Source organism: Mustelus asterias, chromosome 14 (assembly GCF_964213995.1).
Source record: "Mustelus asterias chromosome 14, sMusAst1.hap1.1, whole genome shotgun sequence".
In the NCBI taxonomy this organism is placed as follows: domain Eukaryota; kingdom Metazoa; phylum Chordata; class Chondrichthyes; order Carcharhiniformes; family Triakidae; genus Mustelus; species Mustelus asterias.
Window position 1 is genome coordinate 31987143 of NC_135814.1, and position 27729 is coordinate 32014871.

The 27729-nt window shown below is 38.8% G+C and overlaps 1 protein-coding gene across 43 annotated transcripts in view; it reads right to left on the reverse strand.

The window, feature by feature from the left end:
* The window catches only part of r3hdm1 (R3H domain containing 1), a 132105-nt gene that overhangs the window by 85477 nt on the left and 18899 nt on the right, over positions 1-27729 (reverse strand). For 17 of the 43 annotated variants that reach the window (XR_013499513.1, XM_078228067.1, XM_078228101.1 and 14 more), the window contains exons 2-10: positions 26256-26454; positions 24924-25113; positions 19815-20024; positions 12801-12842; positions 10838-10927; positions 6446-6569; positions 6268-6346; positions 684-743; positions 460-600 (exon numbers count right to left, since the gene is read on the reverse strand). Coding sequence is in view for 41 of the 43 variants with exons in the window: in XM_078228067.1 (XP_078084193.1) it covers positions 460-600; positions 684-743; positions 6268-6346; positions 6446-6569; positions 10838-10927; positions 12801-12842; positions 19815-19985 (707 nt within the window). In the remaining 2 variants the exon portion in view is untranslated. Of the gene's footprint in view, positions 1-459; positions 601-683; positions 744-6267; positions 6347-6445; positions 6570-10837; positions 10928-11061; positions 11173-12800; positions 12843-19814; positions 20025-22764; positions 22857-24923; positions 25114-25749; positions 25773-26255; positions 26455-27729 lie in introns of those variants that run through there. The other 26 variants (XR_013499514.1, XM_078228069.1, XM_078228102.1 and 23 more) reach the window with 10 other exon arrangements.

Genomic DNA, 27729 nt, shown 5'->3' on the forward strand with positions numbered 1-27729 from the left:
GAAGTTACTGTAAAAGTCCCCTAGTCGCCACACTGTGGTGCCTATTCAGGTACACTGAGGGAAAATTTAGCATGGCCAATGCACTTAACCAGCATGTCTTTCAGGCTGCAGGAGCACCTGGAGGAAACCCACGCAGACACGGAGAACGTGCAGACTCCGCACAGACAAAGACCCAAGTCGGAAATCAAACCTGGGCCCCTGGCGCTGTGAGGTAGCAGTGCTAACCATTGTGCCACCGTGCTGCCCTTTTTTTTTTTTAAGGAGTATGCTTCTGTGACGTGCCTTGGGATACTTTTGGCTTTCAAGATCTTTTACAAATGCTGGTTGTGGTGATTGTAATATTAAGTCAGAATGGTTTCTTTCGCCCCATCCCTGAATATCCACCACCAAATCCAAAATACAATCAAATAATTAAACTTAAATTATAAACAAAAACATGTCAGAAGTTAAATCACTTACATTCTTGTGTTGCTAGTTTTGTTTATAATCACAGCTTTGCCTGTTTGGTCAACATTGTGATCCAAGCCGAAGTATGCAGCCACTCTGTGCAACAACATCCGGTGGTAGGAGGTCATTGGAGGAAACTTCCTATATTGAATACTGAAGAAAAAGAGACACCGTTGGTGTGGCAACACACAAGCTGTGAAAATATATTTGGCTTATGGATCATTATCAGCTCTTACTTGTTATTACTGATAAAATCCAGAATTTCCTGTTCTAACTTCAGCAACATCATTCTATCCCTGGAGAACAAAAAAAAACATCTTCAGTTGCCAAATATGCTACATAGTTCAAACGTTTGGAACTTAAAAGCAGCTAGAAACGATGTACTTTTAAATTCCCTAGAAGCACGATGCAATATTTCCAACAATGAACCCATTGCCAACTGACAAACTTGTGATTGCTACGGCCAGTATGCATGCCCAGTTGCTTAAACAAGAGGGACTTAATGCATTTATCTATTTATGCAACAGTTAACTGATCTACATTAAAATTTCTAAAAAAAAGTTTCAAATTAATATAAATTAATCAACGAAGGGCTTTACATTTATCTCACTGAAGAACAAACTTGCATGCAAAGAAAGTATTGGGGAGACAAGTGGGGGACACTGGATTGGCAAGCTGTTCCTCTATGCCATTTCTGGCGACGGAAGTTGAGAACAAAGTTAACCCTCTGTGGCAGACTCAGAACCTGATACCCCCAAGAAACCTGTGGGATTCCTCTCATTTAGGTACAGGAAATCTGCCAAATCAATGTCCTAATAGGTACAGTAGTTTTAGAAGCATAATCTGTGAATTGCTGTTGGTTTATCTAGTTAAATATGCTCAGCATGCCAGCCCACAGCTTGTCACCCAAACATGTACGACGCAAACAAGTGGAATGTGTCCCTACGGGAATGCAGTTCATGAAACAAAGGTTTTGCCTGTGTGAATTTTTTGGTAATTTGGGGCCTCTTTAAATAAACAAACAATATTCATTATATTGTGCTTTTCATAATCAAACCATTTGATAGGTAGCGAATCGTTTAAAAGTGGTCACTGATATTTTGAGGGCAATGTGATAAGCAGCCCATTTGCTCATAAAAAGACTCTTCAAACTGCATTGAAATGAATGAGTTAATCGCTTGGTTTTCAAGGCGTTGTTTGAATCAATAGAGATTTTCCATATGTGCTAAACTGGCACTTATCATAGGAGCAATAATCTGCAATATTTCTTTATAATCATTGCTGGAAAGTGCATGTGCACACATCAAGGGAAAACAAGAATCCACGTAACTAAACTTGTCTTTGGAGCAGTAGTTGACATGCCTCTGACACTTGCTGTCATTGCTTAAAAGTAGTATGAAGCCCTATCCCACACGCTTCAGTGAGAGAAAGAAACATTTGGGGAGAAATACATTCCATGCTTGTACTCTTGCACAATGCTGCATAAACTTATTTATAAGGAGACATTTATTTTGTTATTTCATTCTCAAAGTACAATGGTTGCCCTAAAGCTCAACCACAAATATTTGCTATCTTTGTAGTGATTTTGCACCGGCTAGATTGTACCAAGCACATCAGATTTAAAGGCCTAAAATTCCTCTGAAGACTTTGTGCTGCTTTCAGGTTGCTAATAAATGCACTCTCACATAAAGGCAATAACTTTGCTCAGGTTTCTCTTTTAGCTTAGGGTTTCGGAGGAGAATAGTGACTGTCACTGGCCATTGCACCAATGATGGTGGGTAGATCCAGCTGTAGCACAAGTGCATTCCTATCAACTGTTGCACTTCCAGCATTTAAGGCGTACGTTAGGTCCAGACAGCTAAAAATGGAGGGAGCTCTGGAGGAATACAAAGAAAGTAGGAAAGAACTCAAACGAGGAATTAGAAGGGCAAAAAGGGGTCACAAAATGTCCATGGCAGACAGGATTAAGGAGAATCCCAAGGCATTTTATTCATACGTTAGGAACAAAAGGGTTGTCAGGGAAAAAAATCAGATCTCTCAGGGACAAAAGTGGGGAATTATGCTTAGAGCCCAAAGAAGTAGGGGAGATCCTAAATGAATACTTTGCGTCGGTATTCACAAAGGAGAGGGATGTGTTGACTGGGAGTGTCTGGGAGGGGAGTGTTGACCCGTTAGAGAAAATCTCCATTACAAGGGAGGAAGTGTTAGGTTTTTTAGGGAATATAAAGACTGACAAATCCCCAGGGCCTGATGGAATCTATCCAAGGCTGCTCAGGGAGACGAGAGATGAAATCGCTGGGGTTGTTTTCACTGGAAAGACGGAGGATGAGGGGTGACCTAATAGAGGTGTATAAAATTATGAAAGGCATAGATAGGGTGAACGGTGGGAAGCTTTTTCCCAGGTCGGTGGTGACGTTCACGAGGGGTCATAGGTTCAAGGTGAGGGGGGGGTTTAAACACGGATATCAGAAGGACGTTTTTTTACACAGAGGGTGGTGGGGGCCTGGAATGCGCTGCTGGGCAAGGTGGTGGAGGCGGACACACTGGGAAGACTTATCTAGATAGCCACATGAACAAAGTGGGAATGGAGGGATACAAAAGAATGGTCTAGTTTGGACCAGGGAGCGGCGCGGGCTTGGAGGGCCGAAGGGCCTGTTCCTGTGCTGTATTGTTCTTTGTTCTTGTTCTTTAATGTATTTTAAAAACAATTTAACTTCTCAACTTCAGCCCCAACGAAAGTCAGCAGGAGCTTGGGTTGAAGTGAAGTGAGGAGGAATATTACAGTTTAAAAGCTGAACAAGAGGAATATAGAAAACATAACTGTCTATGCTAACATGAAGGTTGTAATTTTGGGAGATAAAACCTTTTGTTAAATTTAACCAAGAATAAATCATTATTCAATCATTTTCATTGTAGGCCGACATGGAGTGGTTCTACGAAATGTATTATAGCAGCATATCTCAAGTTATGGTGCATGGTAAGTCTATTCAGTTCCACAGTATATTAATGGATCAACTACATCTATTTTAATCCCACTGCTCTGCTCATTCCCTCTGCATCATGGCTGTGTTCCTGCTCCCGGCTTACAAGCAAAAACTAAAACAGGAGAATCTGTCAAAGTCATGCAATGTTGGTCAGTGGAATCAGATGATCTCCTACGGGACTACTTAGAGTCAGTAGATTGGTTGGTATTTTAAAACTCTGCGACCAGCCTGAATGAGTACGCCACTACAGTAACTGACTTCATTAGTAGTGTGTAGAAGACTGTGTGCCAAAGAAGCAAATCCACGTGTTTCCCAACCAGAAACCATGGATGAAGAGGGATATCCATTGCCTGCTGAAGGTCTGAGGCATTCAAGTCAGGCAACCCTGACTTATACAAGAAAGCCAGATACGATCTATGGAGATCCATCAAAGATGCCAAAAGAAAGTACCAAACCAAGCTCGAGTTCCAGGCTAGCCACACCGACTCCCGCCGACTATGGCAAGATCTGCAAGACATAACAGGCTACGAGATGAAGGCAGGTAAAATCGCTGGCTCCAATGCACCTCTCCTAGATAAACTAACACATTCTATGCCCGCTTTGAGCAAGGGGTCAGAGAGAGCATGCCCGCCATCCCGCAAGCCTCGGGTGAACATGTATCTGAGGTCACCATTGCCGACATCGGAGCAACCTTCTCAAAAGTCAACCCACGGAAAGCAACTGGCCCAGATGGGGTACCCGGACGAGCACTCGGGTCCTGCATGGACCAGCTGCCGCGGGTATTTGCAGACATCTTCAACCTCTCTTTACACCAATCAGAGGTCCCTACCTGCTTCAAGACGACCATCATCCCGGTACCAAAGAAAAGCCAGGCAGTGTGCCTTAATGACTATCATTTGGTGGCTCTGAAATCCATAATTATGAAGTGCTTCAAAAGGTTAGTCATGGCACAAATCAATTCCTGCCTCCCAGGCTGCCTGAATCCACTACAGTTTGCCTATCACTGCAACAGGTCCACAGCAGACGCCATCTCCCTGGCCCTACACTCAACCCTGGAACACCTGGATAATAAAGACACCCATGTCAGACTCCTATTCATGGACTACAGCTCAGCCTTTAACACCATTATTCCTACGAGACTCATCTCTAAACTTCATGGCCTGGGGCTCGGCTCTTCCCTCTGCAACTGGATCCTAGACTTCCTAACCCACAGACCACAGTCAGTAAGGATAGGCAACAACAACACCTCCACGATCATCTTCAACACCGGTGCCCCACAAGGCTGTGTTCTCAGCCCCTCACTATACTCCTTATACACCTTTGACTATATGGCCAAATTCCCCTCCAACTCCATTTTCAAGTTTGCTGATGACACCACCGTTGTGGGTCGGATCTCAAACAATGATGAGACACGGTGCATGAAAGAGATATAGAGAACCTGGTGAACTGGTGCGACGACAATAATCTCTCCCTCAATGTCAACAAAACAAAGGAGATAGTCATCCACTTAAGGAAGTGTAGTGGAGGGCATGCCCGACTACATCAATGGGGAAGTAGAAATGGTTGAGAGCTTCAAGTTTTTAGGTGTCCAGATTTCCAACCTGTCCTGGTCCCTCCATGCTGACGCTATAGTTAAGAAAACCCACCACAGCCTCTACTTTCTCAGGAGGCTACGGAAATTTGGCATGTCTGCTACAAATCTCATCAACTTCTACAGATGCACCATAGAAAGCATTCTTTCTGGTTGTATCACAGCTTGGTATGGCTCCTGCTCTGTCCAAGACCTCAATAAACTCAAAGGGTTACGAATGAAGCCCAGTCCTTCACTCAAACCAGTCTCCCATCCATTGACACGGTCTATACTTCTTGCTGCCTTGGAAAAACAGCCAGCATAATCAAGGACCCCATTCACCCAGGACATTCTTTCTTCCACCTTCTTCCATTGGGAAAATGGTGCAAAAGTCTGATGACACGTACCGAACTGACTCAAAAATAGCTTCTTCCCTGCTGCCATCAGACTTTTGAATGGACCTACCTCACATTAAGTTGATCTTTCTCTACCCTAGCTATAACTGTAACACTACATTCTGCGCACTCTCCTTTCCTTCTCTATGAATGGCATGCTTTGTCTGTATCGCACGCAAGAAACAATATTTTTCACTGTATACTAATACATAGAACATAGAACAGTACAGCACAGAACAGGCCCTTCGGCCCACGATGTTGTGCCGAGCTAAGTCAAATGAAGTCAAATCATTAAAAACTTGTGTACTTTTAAAATATTGCCCATTATTTGAATGGAGTGTATGTTAAATATATAGAACTTGCGCAAAAATATATGCAGCATTCTTATTCTTTGTTGAGATAATGTGAAAGTTTGAATTTGCTTGTTCATAGTACAAAACAAGCAGAATTTGACTCAGTTTATGCAATACACAAAGTTATATAAATTCTTCTCCATTGAAAAAATATCCTTTTTACTAACTTCCTTTGCTAGTGGTTTCCTTGCTTCGACATTCAAAATATTTGTACTTATTTGTGTTCACATCAACATGTGGCAGTAATGTGCATTTGTTTTTAAACCACTGGCAGTGGTCCAGAATTCCTAAAATAGTTATGGCACCCACAATTACAGTTTACAGCTCCTAGTAGGAAGGTCAGTGCCAAACCATTTGACCATTAAACTGTCACTTTGGTAAATAATGATGGCTGCTTTTGATCTTTTATCTCAGATACAAAGAATAAATTCCAAATGTGTACAAAACCAAGTGTCATAAGCATTTCAAAAACTGAACATGTTGCATCTTCTTTATATAATCAAAAATTAATTTAATACCTGGGATTATTTTTCAAAGTATTTACTAAAAATTCATGAAGATCTATTCCAGTGGAATCTGTGTATTCTTGGCTGGAATCTGGTTGAGAGAGAGATTGAGAAGTTCCGTTCATTTTACAAGTAACTTGGCAAGTATCCAAAATCTGAAAGTATTTTAGTGAAGAAATGTACTGTAAACCTCTTGATAACATTTTTTTATGCATTTTATCTGGTTTGTCTGTGTATTCTTCCTTTTCAGCTTCATCTTTTGTTGTCTGCTCTTCTTTATCAAATGTGTGTGTTAACTGGAGCTGAATTTTATCCTGTGTAAACACAAGGTAAAATTGTCAGAACAATATTCAGTGTGACAAACAGTTTTAACGTATTTATAGTCGTGTGGGTTGCTTGACAAAAACAATGCAGTTCACATACTGTTTGTTACTAAATACTTGAATAATTTTCCCTAACTAGTTTCTTTGCAAACGTCTTGGACAGTCTGCTACTGATGCATTCAGCAGACTACGTGAAAATGACCACAGAATGGGTCACTTTGTTTCATATTCTTCCAGGTTAACAGTACCAATACAACACTGAACAAGTTAGATAATATAACCATGAGATACACTCTCCTCTATCAAGCAAATATAATCGAATAGGCACTTGTAGAAAGCAAGAATCAGAGAGGAAACATGAAATTGTTACTAATTTTAGTCCGTTAAACCCTTTTTCAAAGATCAAATTGCATACAAACGGTTCCCCATCATCAGAAAATGGCTTCACATGCACGCATGATGGAATACTATTTCACTGTGCATTGTAACTCATGTTTCAAGGAGATACGAGCCTCTGTGCCCATATGTACCAGGAGCCTTTGATAACATATCTGCTGATATCAAACCAGAGAATAACCCAAAAATTGGGCTTGGGTTTAATCAATGTTGACGGAAGTCACAGGTCATCATTCAGGAATATCTGCTCTTAGTTATAATTTATTGGCAGGTTTCTAGCTGCTTTCCTTGTTTCGGATTTATACATTGCCAAAATCTTCAAAATTTGACTTTATTTTACTTTCAGCCTGGAGAATTAGAAAAGCTTACAGAAAATAAGACAGACTTCTATCACATCAAGATTGAAAATCCCATGGCTTTGCCATTGATAAATTACAAGACGTGTTCTCTGCTTTATCTGCCTGTATTGTCTTTGTGTCCTTGGTAGTATTTTTCTCAGTTCTCGGTTCAAGTTGTTGTATGATTGTCTGTGTGGTGTTCGGCTCTATTACTCTTTTATATAGTTACATTTTTCTCAGTCTCTTACTTAGAATTATTGGTGGAGGCATGTTGCCTCTTGCTTTTCAACCTTTTGTTTTCACAATGCTTTCATCTGTTTACTTATCTTACGTTGATATTGTCATTGCTCGTTTCAGATTTTCCGATCCTTTTTCCCTGACCACTCATTTATTTATCCCTGTATGCTTCCTGTTCCTTGCCTTGCTGACTTACAAAGTCACCTGCTCAGCAGTTCCCTGTCATGCTTGCACCCACTTTCAGGTCCTTGTGGTCTTGTGCAATAGCTGTAAATATTTGCATGCTGAGACACTGTGTAAAGCAGAATGGTGTTGAATATTTCTTGCAGACTTGTTCCTCCTTAATCCCCCAGGAACCCCTCACAGTTCCCCATATTTTTGTTGCACTGGTTGCCCCTTTACCCCAACATAAACCCGGACCTCCTTGATCACCAATCTTTTTCTCTTCCATTCGCCTTCATTATTTTGTTCTCAGTCTCCAAGGTTTTGCCTCACCTTTCCCGTAGCAAGTTATTTTTGCAGTAAATTTACATTTGCCACCATGGTCAAAACAGCGCAACAGAGACTGTAATTTAGGATCTAGGAGCAGGAGTAGCCCATTCGGCCTTTCAAGCTTGTTTCGCCATTTAATAAAATCATGGCTGATCTTGTCGTGGTCTCAACTCCACTTCCCTGTCTTCCTCCCATAACCCTCAATTCCCATGCCTATCAAAAATCCATCTAACTCAGCCTTGAATAAATTCAATAACACAGTCTCCACTGCTTTTTAGGCAAGAGAATTTCACATACTAGCACCCTGCTGAGAGAAAAAAAATCTCTCATTGGTCTTACAAGGGAGACCTGTTATTCTTAAACTGTGTCCCCTACTTTTAGTCTCCCCAAGAGGAAACATTGTCCACGTGTCAAACCTACGAAGTCCCCTCAAGATCGTGTGTGTAAGATCACCTCTCATTCTTTGAAACTCCAATGGGTATAGGCCCAACCTTTCTTCACAAAATAAGCAAGTGCTGGCCCTGGTTCTGCTGATTATCCTGTGTCAGGTCTAACTATTTGCCTGTTGCTAGGCTCCCCTGATATTGCTTATGTTTCTGTGGTGTTATTTTCAACATTTCTGCAAAACTGGTTTACTTTTGAAATAGCTGATTGTGCAAAGATTAAGCAACAGAAGTCGGCTTTTTGGTATGGCTAAAGCTGTGAAGATTAACCAGCCTGGTCAAGGCAACTAACAAATAGCCAAGGAAAGAGTTATACAAATGGCAATGTATGAACAGAAGTGAAATGGTGTGGATGATTAGTATTTCACGTTCCCAACCCCCTGGGAAATACAGGTAAGGGAGCTACAGTGCTACCTACTGTTGGGAAATTGAATCTGCAAGTTAATCAATCATTATTTTAACACTGAAGGTTAGGTTGATACCTTGGGTATTATAATCCAGGCAAGTCAGGAGAAAATCAAAGAAAGACGACACAGGTTGTGTACACAATTGTCCAAAATTTAATATCCTACATATATATTAAATACTTGAGCAACTGGTTATTCTAGACACGTTTTGAATTACTGTACTGTGTCAACCAACACAAGTTGTCAAAAACCCCTTGTGTTCCTGAATATAAAGCATATCAAGGATGTTGGATTAAGTTATGCAGCCGTAACACAGGAAAACGAGAGGAAAGAATAAACGTGGCTTGTCGCACTCGATGAGTTATTCCAGTTTCAATCTGCACAAATCACGCTACCTACTCATCAATTCCCTCCAAGATTTGTCAGGAACACACAATTCCTTTGAGATCTCAATTCTGATCACGTTGCATTCAGCTTCTTTTAAATCTCTTAATCATAGAACATCCATAAAACAGCAATCTTCACCATATGTCCAAATGACCACTCTCCAACGCAAGGGCAAATGACAGAAAAAACACAATTAAATGCGTGAAATTTGCGCAATCTTGATTCACACATTTACACATCAATACGAATCAAGATCAAACAAATATTACTTAGATAAAAAATGTTGAAAGTTACGTGGCATAAAACAACCACACATTTCAGACTCGGTGAATTATTACCATGGATAGACGATGAGTTACATTTAAGTAACTGCCCCATTCCCACTCTGACCTCTCTATCCTCTACCTTCTACACAGTTTCAATAAAATTCGATGGAAGCTTGAGGAACAACATTTCATCTTTCAATTAACCTTCATAAATTAAGACTGAATTCAACAATTTTAGATCATATCCTCAGCTCCCAATTTTTTGGACAGCAGGTGGTTTGCATGGTGATGCTTTTAAAATGCAAGTTAAATCTTAACAGCTCTGCTTGTATGAGTGAGTTTTAACTTCTGCAGGCTAACATCATTACTTTTTTGTGAACCCATGAAACTTCATCATGTTTTCTCATTTAAGGAAAGATCACAATTCTGGAATTTCACCCCCAATATCTGCTCTCTAGTTGTCCCCTGCCCTAAAATTTCATCTGCATGATATTAATCATCCACAACTATGAAACTCCAGCTGCGCGTTTTGAGTAATTTTTTCGAAATGTAAAATTCACTGAATGAACAATATGCAAATATTTGGTGTGGCATAGCTACATTCAGAGGTACTTTCCATAGAAGGGAGAACAAAAGCGTAATTAGGAGTTTGAATCCAACGATTTCTCGTCTAAGCGATGAATTTTCTACTCTGCAAACTCCGTAACAAGTTAGTATTCTCAGATTATTTTGAGTGCAGACACAAGTCATGATGGTAGAATTAATTTATTTTAGTTTTCTCACCAACATATTAAAATATCCAACTTAGTGCAGATCATCACTTGCAAATGGGCATGATTGAAAATGGGCTTAAGTGAATATTAAGCCCGAAAACTAGAGGCCATTGTCTTTTTGCATGATCTTCAAGAGTTCAAACTGAGAAGGAAGCTAAATCATGAAAACTAGTTACTATTTAATAGATATGACTTTGCAGCTGTTCGGAGTTCCATAAAACGCAGTTAAGAACAAATTAGATTAAATTTGCAGAATGTATTACTGAAGTACATGAAGTATGTAAATCGAGAAGATTTGTACACGTGCATTCCCCACCCCCTATTACCACCATTCAGCTCCTATTTCTTTTTCAAATTTAAGTTCAAGCAACTTTGGTGCAATCTAACTGACGTGCATTCGACGCATGACGAGAATTTAATGAGACAATTATTTCTCTGAAACAAAACTTTTATTTAAAGAAATAAAACACTGCACCATCATAATAGGGTTTTACTTATTCCATGTATGGTTGCGTTTTACCTGATTATCCTGTGGAACATCAGCTGTGGGCGGAGGAGAAGACTCTTCACACACAGCCAGGCTCCTTACTAGCTTTAACTTTGCATTTGACTAAAGGAAAACATTCATTGTTAGGGCAAATGCAGTGACGTAGAAATATATTTAGCTACATTTATTTCATCAAACATGAGCTAATTCCAACCATATACCCTGCAACAGCTTAAGATGAGTTTTGAAAAACTCACTTTTAGTTTCAAAATAGCCAATTAGATTTTTGATTTGTTTGTTTAGACATTCAAATCTTCCTTCCTTATGCGCTCTGCCCAAATCAGGTCCTTGGCTCATTGTCTGCTGATGCTTCACCCTCAGCCATTTTTTTTGGCACCTTTGTCAGTGATGGTTTGGCATTGCTTTCCACTCTCAGGGACAGGGCAAGGAGGCAGGTCCCAAGTCTACCTCAGCCGGAACGGAAATCGAACCCGTGCTGTTGGCGATAATCTCAAACACATGCTAGCATCTAGCCAAATGAACTGACCGGCCCCTCAATCAAATCTAAGCTACTTGATTAAACCGGATAACAGTGATCTGTACTGCCATATTATGTTGTTACAGGGTACAGTCTTCAAAATACTTTCCTACAGCAATTGCTTAGTTTACTCCACTTAAGCGTACAAAATTCAGAACCCAAAACAATTGTTGGACAATTTCCTTCAATCTGATTCTGCTAAATGTATGGCAAATGTACACTTCACTAGGCACAGTGAACAATATATGGTTTCATATTTATGTGAAGGTGCATTTATCAATACTATATAATTAGAACGGAACAAGACAATGGTGCCAAAATTATGGGAATGGGAATACTGAAATTAGTTCTGTTGTGAAGTTCTGGAAACTTTTATGCTGCAGAAGGAGATTACTATGATGCCCATGTGTTTGCCAACTAGATTTCCCAACATCTCAGTACCTTCAGAAAACAATTATGTTTGACGGTTAAATATAAATTTAATACAATCTTCATGTTTAATAAACAAAGCATGCTCATGTTAAATTTGACCTACTTTATTTCACATTACACAAATCTCAAGGCGTCACTGAGCACCTCACAACAGAAGTGTATAATTTTGTGCAATTCCACTGCACACTTAAGAGAAATAGACTGGATACTATTTATTTTTCCGTAAGCCAGGTGATTCATTTCAATGTGGTGACTATTATGCATAATGTTATCAATTATGCCCATGCATTAGAAACCAATGAAAATGCATCCTCTTAGTTGAGAGAGCTTTTGGTGATTTGATCTTTTGGTGAGTAAGATAAGGGCTGGAATTTTACCGTCCCGTCCACCATGGGAATCCGAGCGGGCGAGGGGCGGACCATGGAAAGGTCCATTGACCTCGGGCGGGATTTTACGGTTTCAGGACGAGTGAGTCCGGAAAATCCCACCCAAAGTCTTTCATTTCAAGCCAGAAAGTTATTTTTAAACATCTGAAAGATGCACCTTTTTCAAAGTTTTAATAAAACTGGTAACTATAACACCCAGAGCAAACAATAAATATATACCTTTTGACATCAAATTCCCAAAAAGCAAAGAAAAGTTTGCTTTGAGCTACAAGCGCTAAGCACACCACCATGCACAATTGCTATTGGTCCAAGAATGCTTTCACAAGAGCAGAATGAAAAACTACACACAGTTGAGCAATCACAAAATATGGATACATCTAAAAGCACCTATTCATTTTCAACTGAGCATAGAAAACTTGACTAAGTGAAGCCAGTGTAAAAAGCACTGCAAAGAATTTGTACAGCAAAACCTAAATTGGGGCAAGTATACATGCATGAGGATACAATTTTTTGAGGATACAATGCCGCAATAAACAAAACAATATTTAAATAAAATACATTTCTTGCAAACAATAGTCATAATAGAGTCATCAAGCATAAATGATTTCCTCCAGCATGCTATGACACACTTCTACTATACCTTTGACCTTTTCCCCGCCTGTCCAAGACTTTGTATTTGTCTCTGCACAGTGGACAAGAGATCATTACGGTAAAATCATTGAATACATATGACAATAAATTTCCAAAGGACTGAACTTGCAATATCCACCTGAGCCAAATGGCATCTAACCCAGAATCAATATATTCAAATACAAGCCAAGCAGTGCGATTCAACAATAAGAAATCTACAGCTCAACTTGATGGGCTGTTATGAGATAACTCAGCCAAATTTCCTATTTCCTCTTGCCTCCCAATCTGAGAATGCAATATTGGATTTTCAGAAGTGTTAGACTAGAATAGCAGGCTAACTAAGCCATAAAATCTAAAACTGAGCTGTTTGATAAGTAGAGGTCCACAATCAAGAACACAAAGAAAAATCAGCATAAAACATTTTGAGCCCTCATTACAAATTCATCCACTGCTCAGAGTTGCCATTTTAATGACAAATAATCACAAATATTAAAAAAGATAGTTACTGTTCTAGGGTTGTCACTGATAGAAATTGTATCACAAATAAAAACACAGCCTTGAGGGTTCAATACAACATCTTCAGAATCTGGCATCAATGCTGCTGAAAAACGTATAGCATGTTTAAGTTCATAAACTGTCTTGCATGCAAAGAAATGCAGCAGGTATGATTGATGTTATTTTTGTCAACTGGGACACCATAGATAAAGTAATTCAACAAAGTTTGTTTGATGAATCTGAGATTTTATTCTTTAATCGCCCACAATAATTGCGTTTAACAATAATCTCCGTTGAACTAAAATATGTAATTTTGAATGGAATTATGGATAAATTCCCATTTGTCACCCTAAATCAAACAATAGTTAGAAATCCTCTAACCCATGGCTGTTACCTGAAGATTTTTACGCTATTTTAACAAGAATATTTGGAAAGTATTTTACATATAACAATACTGATCCACAATTAATTCAACATAAATTTTGAAGTGAAATTTAGCTCAAGTAAATTTAACAGGCAGATACCATTCTTCGTAAGCTGAGAGTTCCCAAGCATCAGTATTTTATCTTCAATGAAAACATCTTCCATACTAGCCAAGGATGTCAGCAAATGCGATGATGCCAACAGGCCTAACTTATGAAAGTTGATTTTTAATGGCATAAATACAGACAGATAAGGAGAGTCATTCACCAAATCTAGCACAAGGAGAGATTTACCTTCTCCATCACAGCAGCTAACTGCCTTTACTGGCTGAATCAGGCTGTTTAAGCTACAAGAGGAGCTACATATTCATGCTGTCACAAAGACGGCCTTTTTCTACCTCTGCAAAACTACCTGACTCTATCCCTTCCTCAGTTCTTGTGCTACTGAAAGCCTCATCCATACTATTGATGCCTCCAGACATGTCTGTGCTAATGTACTACTGTCCAGCCTCCCATATTCTACCATTTGTAAACTTGAGACAGTCTAAAACTTTACTACTCATGTCATAACGTGCACCAAATCCTGTTTACTAATTACCCGTCCTCACTGATCTACATTGCCTCAAAGTTAAGGAATATCTTGATTTTAAAGTTCACATCCTTGTTTCCTAATCCCTTCATGGTTTGGATCTTTCAGTAACCTCCTCCAGCCCAACTACTCATCTGCACTCCCCGCTTTTTAAAAATTGCTTCACCATTTGTGGCTTAGACACCAATTTCTGCTATTTCCCTAAAACTCTCCGCCTCTACATCTTGCTTCCCTCCTTAAAACCTACTCTTGGAGCAAGCTTTTAGGCAACAGCCAAAATTTCTCCTTACGCAGCTTGGTATCATATTTTGTTTTATAATGTCTCTGAGGTATCTTGGAGCATTTTATGTTAAAGATGCTGTATAGATACCAAGCTGTTGCAATTTTACGATGACTCCAGAGCTCTTGCCCCCCCTCCTCACTCAGATGGCAGATCTAAACATTAATCACTCTTTAGATAAGTACTTACTGACAATAATCTTTGGAATGTTTTACCCAGAGAGTAGTAGAGGCTAACCCATTGAATATGTTCAAGGTGGAGTTAGACAGATTTTTGATTCAGGACAGTAGAGTTAAGGCCACATTCAGGTCAGTCATGATTGCATCAAATGGCTGAGTGTAATTGAGGGGCTGAGTATATTACTTCTTGTGATCAAACTGCCACTTATTTTGACAAAATGTTTGTGGCCATACTTCCTTGCCATTGAGAAGGTGGTTTTCAGAAATGGGAGATAAAAATTGATCTCTAATTTGATACATGTACATAATTAGTGAATAAAAATTTTAAAATGGGATTACTAAATGTAAATGTGGCTAGCACTGCTGTCTCAGTGCTAGGGGCCCGGTTTCAATTCCGTCCTCATGCACATTCTCCCCGTATCTGCATGGGTTTCCTCTGGGTGCTCCAGTTTCCTTCCACACTCCAAAGATGTGTGGGTTAGGTTGAATGGCTATGCTAAATTGCCACTTGGTGTCAGGGGGACTAGCAGGGTAAATTCATGGGGTGACGGGGATAGGACCTGGGTGGGATTGTTGTCGATGCAGGTTCAATGGGCCAAATGGCCTCCTTCTGTGCTACAGGGACTCTATGCATAGGTTTGTTTACTGATTAACTGCTTTTAGTCATTAGAGAAAGCTTTCATTGCTCAAAAACGATCGAATTAATGGCCTCAGACATGCTCATCATTCCAATTTTCCTCTACTGTATTATCTGTGGTACAACTCTTAACATTTATTTTCCCCCTTATTGCCAAATTATACGCTATGTTATCATGCATTATTTATTGGTTCAGAGTTTTTGTTTTGCTGCAAAGTTAATGCAATTTTCATGTGGAAAAGATGCAATCATTAGATCCTAGAAAAAAAACAAATATCTCACTGAAAGCTATTGATAAGATGTTCAAAAAATTCTTGTGGGTGTTTAGGTAGGCATAAGCTGCCATAGCTCAATAGTTTTAATTAATATGTTTTTTAAAATCTGAAAACAAGGATACAATAGATATCAAACTCAGTATGATGCATCATTAGCAGTCACAAATTACAAGTTGTTTGAGTTACAAATATATACTTGCAGAACACATCTTTTTCAATTAACAGTTACTATCTTAGAGGGCAAGAAAAAAATCAAACCAGTTTACAGTAATGAAGACAATCACATCTTACGCAAAAAGGAATATGAAATTGTAAGTTGCTAAATGTAGCAGAACTTTAAGGTCAATGAAGAAATTTGAATCCTTTTTATTTTTGAACCAAATCTTAAAGCAATAAAAATTGGAAATACAAAAGATTTGGTTTCCTAGCACTTAAGTCAGTGAAGATACAGTAAAGGTGGCAACGCTGTCATTTATTGGTGCTGATGTCCACACCAAACCCTGTAACGAAACCATGCTTTATACAATAAATTTTTTCATGATCATTTAAGAATTCAGTTTTCTGGACTGTCAAAAAAGCTCAATTTTTGCAAATGCTCATTCTTAACTCTGCCATGAAAATAACAGCAGTCCTGATTAACCACATGTGGAGCTGCCAAATTCTGTTTTCAAAGGCTTGAAATGAAAATGAGAGAAGTGCAAACTTGTACACAGTGGTCTTGACAATATTTTCAACTGTGTATAGAAATAGTAACCTCACCTTAAGCTCAGAAAGCTATTACTGTTGCTAACTCATAACTGTAGTGACAAATTATATCCTCTGTGTTTACAATAGTGGTGAATTATCCCTAATCATCCAACTCAACCTGTCTGTAGCCATTGATACGACTGACCTCGCCATCATTCTTCAACTCTTTTCCTCTTCCATCCAACTGAATGGGACCATCTGCTGTTCATTCCATTCTTACCCATCTAGTCATAACCAGAGAAGTTCCTCAATTGATTTCTCTTTCTCCTCAACCAACAACCAGTACTTCTGAAGTCTCCAGTGCACTAATCAGTGGCCTCCTCCTTTTTCTCACCTACAAACTGCAGACATTTTTCAAAGACATATGTCATGTTCTATACCTATGTTAAGAACACCCAGCTCTATCTCGCCATCACTTCCCTCCACTGACTTTGTTAACAGACTGCTTGTCCCACTTCCAGTCCAATCTCCTCAGTTAAACACTGTACAGACCAATGCCTATTTCTTTGGCCCTGCTACAACTCTGCTCCCTCATCACTGATGCCAGCCTAAACTAGACATGGGAACCATACCCTGGCTGACCCTGAGCTGAGCTACAGACCTCATATTCTCTCCATCATAAAGACCACTCACTTCCATCCTATGCCATTGCATATCTCTACCCATGCCTCAAGCGTTGAAACCCTAACTCCATACTCATCTGTTCAAAAGGTCACCCTTCATCAATCCAAGCTTATTTAAAACTTTGCTGCCTGCATCCTAACTTGCAAAGCCCATGGTCAAATCCAGTGGGGCCATTAACAGTGAGAGTGCGAAAGTTGTGTAGGTTAGGCGGATTGGCCATTGTAAATACACGGGGTGGGCCTGGGTAAGATGCTCTGTTGGAGAGTCATTGCAAACTTTAATAGGCCAAGTGACCTCCTTCTGCACCGTAGGGATCCTATGGTTCTAATATTGTAATAAACAGTAGCAAATCCAAGGACTGGGGGGTTTTAGAAACTAGAAAGGGGGCCACCAGGAGGTTGATAAAAGGGAAAAAGTTGCATATGAGAGTAAATTAGTCAGAAGTACAAAAACAGTGTGCAAGAGCATTTGTAAGTATATTAAAAGCAAGAAAGTAGCTAAAGTAAATGTTGATGCCTTGGAAGCAGAGACAGGAGAAATTATCAGAGGGACAAGGAAATGGTGGAGGCATTTAACAAATATTTTGTGCCTGTCTTCACAGTGGAAACCACAAGTTCCAAAAACAGACAATAACCTAGGGCTCAAAAGACTGAGGAAACTTCTCAGAAATAGTATTGGAAAATCTGAAGGGATTAAAATCCAACAAATCCCCAGGACCCGATGGCCTAGACCTTCGGAATCTAAAGGAGATATCTTCAGAGATAGTGGATGTACGAGCTTGATTTTCCAAAGTTCCTTAAATTCAGGGATGGTCCCGCTAGCTTGAAAGTTGGCAAATGCTACACCACTCTTCAAGCCTAACACCATTGTTGGGAAAATGCTAGAATCTATAATTAAGTCTTAATGCACAAAAATAGTATAATGAAGACAAGTCAACATGATTTTGCTGAAGGGAAATCCTGTTTCACAAACTTGAGTTTTTTGAGGATGTAACTAGTAGGGTAGATAAAGGGGAAACCAGTGACTGACCTGGATTTCAAAAAGACATTATCTAAAGTGCTGCACAAAAGGTTAATAGGCAAAAAAGGTGCATAGAATTGAGGGCTAATATAGTTGCATGGATAGAGAAGTAATATACGGATTGAAAACAGAATGGTCATAAACGGGGTTTGGATCTATGCAGGAGCCTGCTATTTACAATCCATATCAATTACTTAGAGGGAGAGATAGTATGATATATCAAAGTTTGTTGAGGATATCAAAATAGGTGGAAAGGTAGGCTGTGAGGAGGATACAGAAAGGCTGCAAAAAGAGATATAGAAAGGTTCATTCAGAAATTCAAATCACTCCATGGTCTTGTCCCTATCCAACTACGTAACCTCTTCCAGCCTGAAGACCTTTGAGATCTCTGCGTTCTTCGAATTGTGTTGCTCTCACTCCCTTCGCCCCACCACAGGTCTTCAATTGTCTCGGTTCTCAGCTCTGGAATTCACAGCCCAAACTTTTCTACCTTTCCTTCATGAAGATGTTCCTTGAAAACTCTCTCTTTTGACTCAGCTTTCAACTACCCATCTTAATGTCTTCTTATTCAGCTTATTAGCAATTTTTGTCTGATTATGTTCTTGTAAATCACCTTACAACATTTTACCATAATAAAGGTACTTCAATTTGTTGTCACCAATATTATTGCATATATTACTCACTCAACTGAACAACCTGCAGCACAAGACTATATGAGGTATTTAAACACATTTGAAATCTTAAGTATAAAGAATTAAACACTGAGGGACGGTGTGGTAAAAATCAGTATTCAAATGTTTCGTAAACGAGATGCTGCTGGACAGATAATACCGCTCATTTAAGATGCTAACTGAAAATTTTTCATGGTTAGACTTTAAGTCTTGCACACTTTGAACAGAGATTGTGCAAGTACTGGCATTTTTTGATGTAATTCATTACCAACCTGGGTCAACATTTAAAGAAAGGAAAGAACCAGCAATTACATATTTACCCTCCAAATGGACAAAAAGTAATCCTGATCACATTTACATGCCCTCTCTGTTTTTTCTATCTCTACATCTCCTCTCTAGTTGAATCCTAAATGTTGATGTAGTATCTGTCTCAACCACTAACTGAAAATGAACTCTTCAGGCTCAAAATAAATTTATCTTGGTCTCTGCTCTAAACCTCTTACATTTGATCTTGTGTTTGTGTTCCTTTTAAAAAAAACAGACTATGACAAAAATATTGTGTTTTAAATGTGCAATAATTGTTAAATCCCATCTTAGAAAGCAAAGTAAATGTGGTAAATAAGTTTTCATCGAATTTAAATGTCCAACTACAATGTAGTAGCTTCACTGCCTTATTAATTATAACACAAGAGTACAGAAGACAAAAACAAAGATAATGTAAAATCTATGCAAACTGTTGGTAGCTTCACAGTTGGTAATATATCAAATATATGTATATTGCAAAACTAGATCTAGATGCGTGTGCGGATAAATTACCCACAAGCAGAAGCGAAAGCCAATTATTTTGAAGTTATTGAAAGCCAGGCAGGAAACCATAATTAGATTTTAAGACTCTATTCAAACTTGAGACATTAGCAACAAACACCAACAAAATAATTTTTCAAAATGACATTAATTACAAAAATGATATTTCAAATATATGTTGGATGTCAATATGAAACTATTTCATACTCAGATCATGGTAACTAAGAAATAGTGAACCTATATAAACTTTAGTAGGTGTAGATAAGCTTAACAGCTCTTACCTGAGAGTCAATTCTATTATCCATACAGTTTTCATTCTTTTCTAATGCCTTTGGTTCATGGCCTTCTGATTTTACCAGATTATCTGTTAATGATGACTGCTTAAGGGATTTCTCTTTCGCCCTCATTGCTTCAGCTTCTTCTTTTATAATACTAGTATCAGACATCCTCATTAGACAAGTTTACTCTGCATTCTACCAAAAACGTGGAACCTGCAGCAAGGTAGACAATAAAGGTTTGTATTACAGAGCAAACGTTCTTCAGGTGTTAAAATAACAGCATTTTTCAATAAACTGTTCACCGATTCAAACACTTCTGATAAGAGTTACATTCTAGGTTTAGGTGTGGCAGCCTCAATATGATGCTTCCGGGAAGCAACAGAACACAGAAGTGTATTGGATTTTATGTATTAGGATTTTCAAAGGCATTTGATAAGATGCAATACCAATGGAATTTTGTTAACAGGATCAATGAAGATGGTATTGAAGGGGCATTGGCCGCATGTAAAAAATGTTCACTAAAAGAAAGCAAACAAAATTGTGGATGACAAATACTTGTCAAACTGGTCCACTGTAAACTACAGCTCTTCACACATCATGGATATATACTTGGATAGAAAGAGCGCAGCAATAAATTTACAAATCTCACAATAATATGCAATGTTGTTAAACATGAGGACTGCTGGGGAATTCAGGAAGATACAGATGAGCTAATAAATTGAACAGTTGATGCCAGATGGAATTTAATGTTGAGAAATGTGAAGTGAAGAACTTTGGGAGGAAGAGTAATGAGAAGCCATACAGCAAATGGAAAATTTTTTGAAACAATATAACAGTAGAGAGACATAGGGTGGAGAAAAATAAATCCTGAAACTGAACGAAGCTGCAAAAAGTGGTTTGGCACCCAAGTTTTATAAATAACAGTATAGAAGACATAAAACAAAGATAATATAAAATCTATGCAAATTACATTATTGGTAACTTTACATTTGTTAACATACTCAGCTTTTGGTATGCTGTTGCAGGAAAAAGGTCGAGAGCAAAGAGAGAGTAAGAAAGATTTACAGAGATAAAATCAGGGATGAGAGGTTTTATATGTGGAGGGACGGAGTGGCTTTTATTTCCACTAGCACGATAAAAATTAAGATAGGACATGGAAAAGATGTATTAAATTATGAGGTCTACAGCAAATGGCACCTTAAATTTTACCTTCAGCCTGAATTGACTTATCATACAACTCAGGATGATCCCATATTTGATCCTGATCGGTGATGAATTAGCCAATGACACTCATGGCTGCAGGGGAGCACTGCAACTGGTGCAGCACCCTTAAAATACCAGACAATTTCTGATCATGAAAGGTATTATGAGGACAGGATAAGACCTTTTTGATCACTGTCCATTGACATGGCTTGCAGACACATTGGTTAGGCAATGGAACCCGAAGCCAGTATAATTTCCAGCACCTTCCTAACTTGAAGGGAGACCGTGTTGGGAAAAAAGAGATTACAAAGGGAAAAGAGACATTATTTAGCAAATCAATTATTTGATTCAAGCTTTCTTTAACATCAGTGGGTCTTTATATATGTGAGCCACTGCTGCTCATTTGGCTGGATGGCTGGTTAGTGATGCAGAGTGACGCCAACTGCACGGGTTTATTTCCCTTACTGGCTGAGGTTATTCATGAAAGCCCTTCCCAACCTTGCCCAAGGTGTGGTGATCCTCAAGTTACATCAAAGGGGAGAACAGCCTGTGATCATCTGGGACTATAGAGTCTTTACGTTTTTAACTTCACTGCATGAAAAGGAGAATTAAGTACACAGGAACAAAATGGGCAAAAAAACCGATGCTCATTCATCTGCAAGAATTAACTGAGGAGGTAATTCCTGCAAATTAGCAATTTTAAGGCTACCTATGGATACAATTAACGGATTTTTCAGAAGTTATTTGATAGACAACCGTAGTTAAAAAGAGGATTGTAGAATTTAAGATCTTGGGTGTCATCATGGCCTAATCAGGAAGCTCTTAATCATCATGTTGACATTTACAAGATTATTACCCCATAGAATTTAAAGAAAATAGCAAGAAAGGAAGTCACTGCTGTATCATACAAATGGCACGAGAAAAAAAAAACTTCAACACAGAAACTGCTGCTCCCTCTGAACTTGCTCTCCACAGAAACATCGATGTTGAGTATTCAGTTATTGAACTCATGGACCTTGGGGAGGCTAGCACAATACTCCAGTATTCACATGCAAAGAGGTAAGTATTAAATCACACCAGCAACTAATAAATCAGCTGGTTCTGTTAATTCTCAATTTCCTAGCATACCCACTTGCAACATCAGCCATGACCCAGGAGAAACTCAACTATGCTCGCAATAATGTTCTCCAGAGCCCAAGCTGAAACATGATCCACAGAATGGAAAGAAACCACAATCTAGCTTCAGAGCTGACAACCAAAGAACGCACGTGCTCACACACAAGCAGTGTTAACAGCCTTTGTACTGCCCCTGCAGATCTTTAGTTGGACAGAAGTTAGCCAAACAAAACCCAGAATGGGGAACTGAGGGTGCGGGGGTGTTAAAGAGAGGGGAAAGGCCATTTGATTATGTGTGTTCTATCCTGACTATGGATAATTGTTCTTAAACATCTTGATCCTCAATTTTAAAGAATACTAAGTTATTATCTTTCTCTCCGAAAAAGGAGCAAAGCTGTTTCTGTTCCTGCGTACAAAAGTACGATAGCAAAAATTCTTAAATGGCCATGAAGAGTTTTGAGATGTCCTGAGGATGTGAAAGATCTGATAAGTGTCATCAATCCCACTTCTCAAACAGATATCCCAATATGGTAAATGTTTTACGTTTATCAGATACATTCACATCATGGTAAATGATTTGCCATTTTAGTCATTGACAGTTAAATCATTTTGTGTTATGTTCATTTATTGTTACCTGTTTCTACATGCTCGACAGTTCTTTCTGCGTGAAGGAGTGAAAGGAAGCAGGCAACTTTGCATACTTTCCTGTAACTGCTGCTATTTTTGCTGTGAAAAGAGGGAAAGTATTGTTTTCGAGAGATGGCATTTCTAGTTATAACTTTTTGGAGGAATTAGAGAAATAGATAATCTGCTCAGCTAATGGAGGAAGAGGACAATATGCCAGAGAATCCTTCATAAGTCACATAAACTAAACAATTATAAAAGTATGAACCAAAGACTGTCAGCATGGTTGTGAATGGTCATGTCTGACCGATCCAGATAGTTTTCTTGACGTCACGAGCATTTGAATAGGGGAGTGGCTATAGATATCAACCATATAAACTTCCAGAAGGCATTTGATCAGGTTTTGTTGAAGAGATTATAAATTTTTAAAATGCATGGACTCGTTAACCCTGTGACATTGGTATGTAATTATGGGTGATATGAGAAAGAGACACAAAGGGAATATTCTGCCAGTGGGAGAAATTGACAAGTGGTGTTCTCCAGAGTATCAGCTTTTCACCTTATATATTCATGACCCAGATGGGGAAAAGATTGTGCATCCAGGTATATAGATGATTTGAACAACATCATGGATGCACACTGAAAACTACAAAGGACAAAGAAATAGAGTGAATGAGCAGGCAAAATTACGGCACATAGATTTTAATTTGGAGAAGATGGTATTTTCTCAATGGGGTTGGGGGCGGAGAAACTAGAACCCATTTAAAAGCAAAAGGATGTAGGTGATAGTGTACACAAATTACTAAAAACTGGAGTACAGTTATGCAAAATGTAATGAGATTAACGGACTTTCCTTTTTTCATTTATGGCATGTGGCTGTCACTGCCAAGGCCAGCATTTATTGCCCATTCCTGATTATCCTTGATAAGTAGGTGGTGAGCCACCTTCTTGAAAGCTGCAGTTCATGTGGCACAGGTACACCCGCAGTACTGAGGGAGGAAGTTCCAGAATTTTGACTAAGTGGCAATGAAGCAACAATATATTTCCAAGTGAAGATTATGATTGGCTTGGACAGGAACTTGCAGATGGAGGTGTTTCGATGTGCCTGCTCCTTTTGTTCTTCCGAGTGGTGGAGACCGCTGCCGAAGGAGCCATCATCTCAAAGGGGTCGGAATACAAAAATGAAGAATTGATGCTTCCGTTAGGCAGAACCTTAATCAGAGCCTAACTGGTGGTGGTGATGCCTTCACTTTTGAGCACCAAACTGTCGGAAAGATATACTGGCCTTAGAGAGGGTACAGCTGATTCACCAGAAAGATACCAGGCCTTAAATGATCAAATTACAGGAATAGCTTGCATAAACTTCAGACGGTGAAGGATGATCTAATCTAAAATGATAATGAAATTTGCTAGGGCAGGTGCAAGAAAGCTATTTCCTTTGCTGGAAAATCCAGAACAAGGATGATAATCTTAAAATTAGAGCTAAGCTATTTAAGACTGACATCAGGAAGCATGTTTCTCCCAGAGAATAGAGAAAATTTGTAAATCTTACATTCAAAAGGCTGTGGGTGCTAGTCAATTAAAACTTTCAAGTCTAAGACTTGATAGGTATTTGTAGGGCATGGGTAGAAGAGATATCAAACAAAGACAGAGAAATAAGTTAAGATACAGATCACCTAACGGAATAGTCGAACAGCCAATTGGGATTGAATGGCCTACTCGTCCCTATACATTATTGCAAACTGAATTTGCCATACATCTATAACTTAATTTACAAGGTGCTGGAGCTGTTACACTACTACAAACACTATAACGAGGAACTAATTCGATGCTATACATACAACTTTTTTCCAAAAACCCAAAATATATTGGTTAACATTCTAGTTTCGAAGTCAACAGAATTAAAATGCCAATTACCACAGGAGAAACAAATATTCATTATGGCTATATTTGCACATGAAGAAAAAGAATAAAATGCAGAAGTTTGTTGCACTTGATAGAATGATTCGCTACTGTAATACTAACTTTGTTACAGCCCATTTCCCTATCTCTTTAATTTGATTTTCCTTCCACTAACGGTGCCCTTTTCGTCCCTCGCATTATTTGCATGATCATTATAGATGACCACTTTGCGATACACAAGATCTACACCGGTTGATTCCATCTTACCATGCCCTCAGGACTTCTAAAGAGCAAATGTGACATCCACATTGTGGGATGTTGCTGTGCACAATCAGCAAGTATGAAGAATGGCCGGTTAATCTGTTTTTGGTGATGTTTGAGGAGGGAGAAACGTTGGCCAGGATACCAGGAGAATTCCCTGCTCTTTCAATAGTGCAATGCGATCTTTTATGTCCACCTGAACAGAAAGACAATAGCTTAAATCTAGAAATTATCATATGAGCTATCATGTGGGTGAACATGTACACTACCACTCCATAGCATAACATATCAGTACACAAATTATCGCATCATTTGTTTTGAGCCAGACATAAGTGGTACTCAACTGAGACCCACTTAAAAATAGCATGAAATATTGGAAATAGTTTAAACCAAATGTGGAAAAAGATGTGGGAATAAAAATACACTACTCCGTCAAATTTGCACTGCAATGCCAGAACCAAGACAAAGTCTTGGGTTTATTGCACAGAGCACCCATTACAAAAGTAGGACTGTGCATAAGAAGTTATATACAGCTTTAATAAGGCCCCATTCAAGGTCGTGTCAGTTTTAGCTTTCCCCCTCAGCAAGGTGGAAAACAGGGCAACAGAGATGATCCCTGGCTTGAGTACTAAAGATGGAGTCAGCTTTGATGTCTTGAGTTTGTATTTGTTAGAGACATTGAGCCTTAAAATAACTGAATTACATCTCCTCAAGGCAAAGATAATTAAAAAAAACAAGAATGTGCAAGGTGATGGGAATAGGCAGAACAGGGAATGACCAACATGAATTAAGGAGACTGGAGTTATGTTAAATAAACACGCTTTTCCTGTACCTAAGAAACGATTAAACTGTGCAACAGGATTCCAGAGGAACGACTGATTCCTTTAAAGTAACAGATGAACTTGTGGAAAAAGTGGTGATTACAGCATATTCAAGGTAACAGTAAAGCATACTATATATTAATGACTGAGTTTGATTCCTACTGGAGCCCACAAGGGCTCCGAGAGAAATTTTTGACACAGGACTCTTGAACTGGCAACAGGTCTGCTTTTTTGCAGGTGGTATCAGAAGGTGTCAGGTTATGAAGGCAAAACTGGCCAAGGACAGAAGTGAGCATGCTTAGGCCCAGTTGTCTTTCTTCAATCCCAACGTACAAAACAGACGATGTAGTGAGCATTATAATCCATTCAAGATGGTATTTAGCTGCTATTTTAGCAATCGTCTTAACTTTTGATTTATCCTAATACTTTAAAATTCACTTTAGCAATTCAGGTCTTTGAGGTTCTGCGTTAATACAATAATTTATATTTTGAATCACAGTTGAGGCTCTGGATTTACCTTCAGCTTTTGACAGTGATGTCTCTGTGGCAATGAGGTAATAAACCAAACCAAGGTTCTTCCTTAGTGCTGCTGATTAGGATGTCAACTGTACTGAACCTGCTGGAAGCTGACAAGAGGAGTCCCATGTCCTTATCACCAGTGTGGAGTCCTGGTCTGAATACTCCTTCCACTGATGAGGTAAATCATTCCCAAACACCTGAAGAAAGAAAAATATTAACTTAAAAGCAACAATTCAAAAAAAAATCTCATCAACTCAGAATGTTCAATCAAAAATATTAAACTTGGATCCCTTCAGACTTTCCAATGCAATCAAAGGAGTCAAAGCCACCCACATAATGTTCCTTCCAGAATCAGCCTTTCTTTTCAATGCCCACACATGCAGTTAAATGAAGCCTACATACTCTGACGTACCACAGTATTTGCTCATTGAGATCAAAACGATGCTTCAACTTAAATCAATGAACCCCTGAATAGGAAAAATAAGCAAGTCAATAATAAAGAGAGGATGGAGTCTGATTTGCACTTCAGTGTGCAAATAAATTTTTAACTTCAAAAGATTTTCCATCTGGGAACAGCTGATATGCTTAACCTTTCTTTTAAGAACACAGGGAAAAACATGTGTGGATTCTCAAAACATTACATTATGTAGATGAAATTCATGAATCAACCTTATGATGGCCTGGAAGATGAACGAGCCACCTCTCCAAATGAAACCGTTCTTCAAAATCCCCAATTTGTACTGGAATTGAACATTATACTTTATACTGTTCTTTGGATAACATTTATATACAACCCCTTTGCTCCTTGTTCATCTGACATTTTTCGTAATAGGAACAATGGTGGTCTGATAGTATTCAGTAGTGGTCTGGTAGTATTGAGAGCACATTTCCACTCCATCTGACGAAGGAGCAGTGCTCCGAAAGCTAATGGTATTTGCTACCAAATAAACCTGTTGGACTTTAACCTGGTGTTGTTAAAACTCTTACAGTATTCAAAAAGTCATTGTCATATGCATCTTGACATCCAACAATTTAAAAGCATAGAAATTGCCTGACAAGTAAAGGCATAGAATTGTACAGGACAGGACAAGTCATTAAGTCTATGCCAGTTCATTCGAAGTTAGCAAGAATAAAACATTTGTTTAGAAACAATAATTGTCAAAGGTTACCTCCAAGCTTACACATGGTGGCCTTCACTAAGTTACAAACAACTGTAAAAAAGTAGCGTGCAAACTACCAATTATCAGCTAATTTGTTGAATGGCTCTACTATTATTGTTTAAAAGCAAAAAAATCTCTCCACTAAAGCACACAGGGGCCTATTTTTCACCAGGCCATTATACAAACATTGGAAAAGGCATAGGTTAGCACAGTTGGTTAGAGTGTGGTTATAATTCCCGTTCCGGCTGAGATAGATTTAGGACCTGCCTCTTTGCCCTGATCAAGAGTGGAAAACAATGGCAAACCATCACT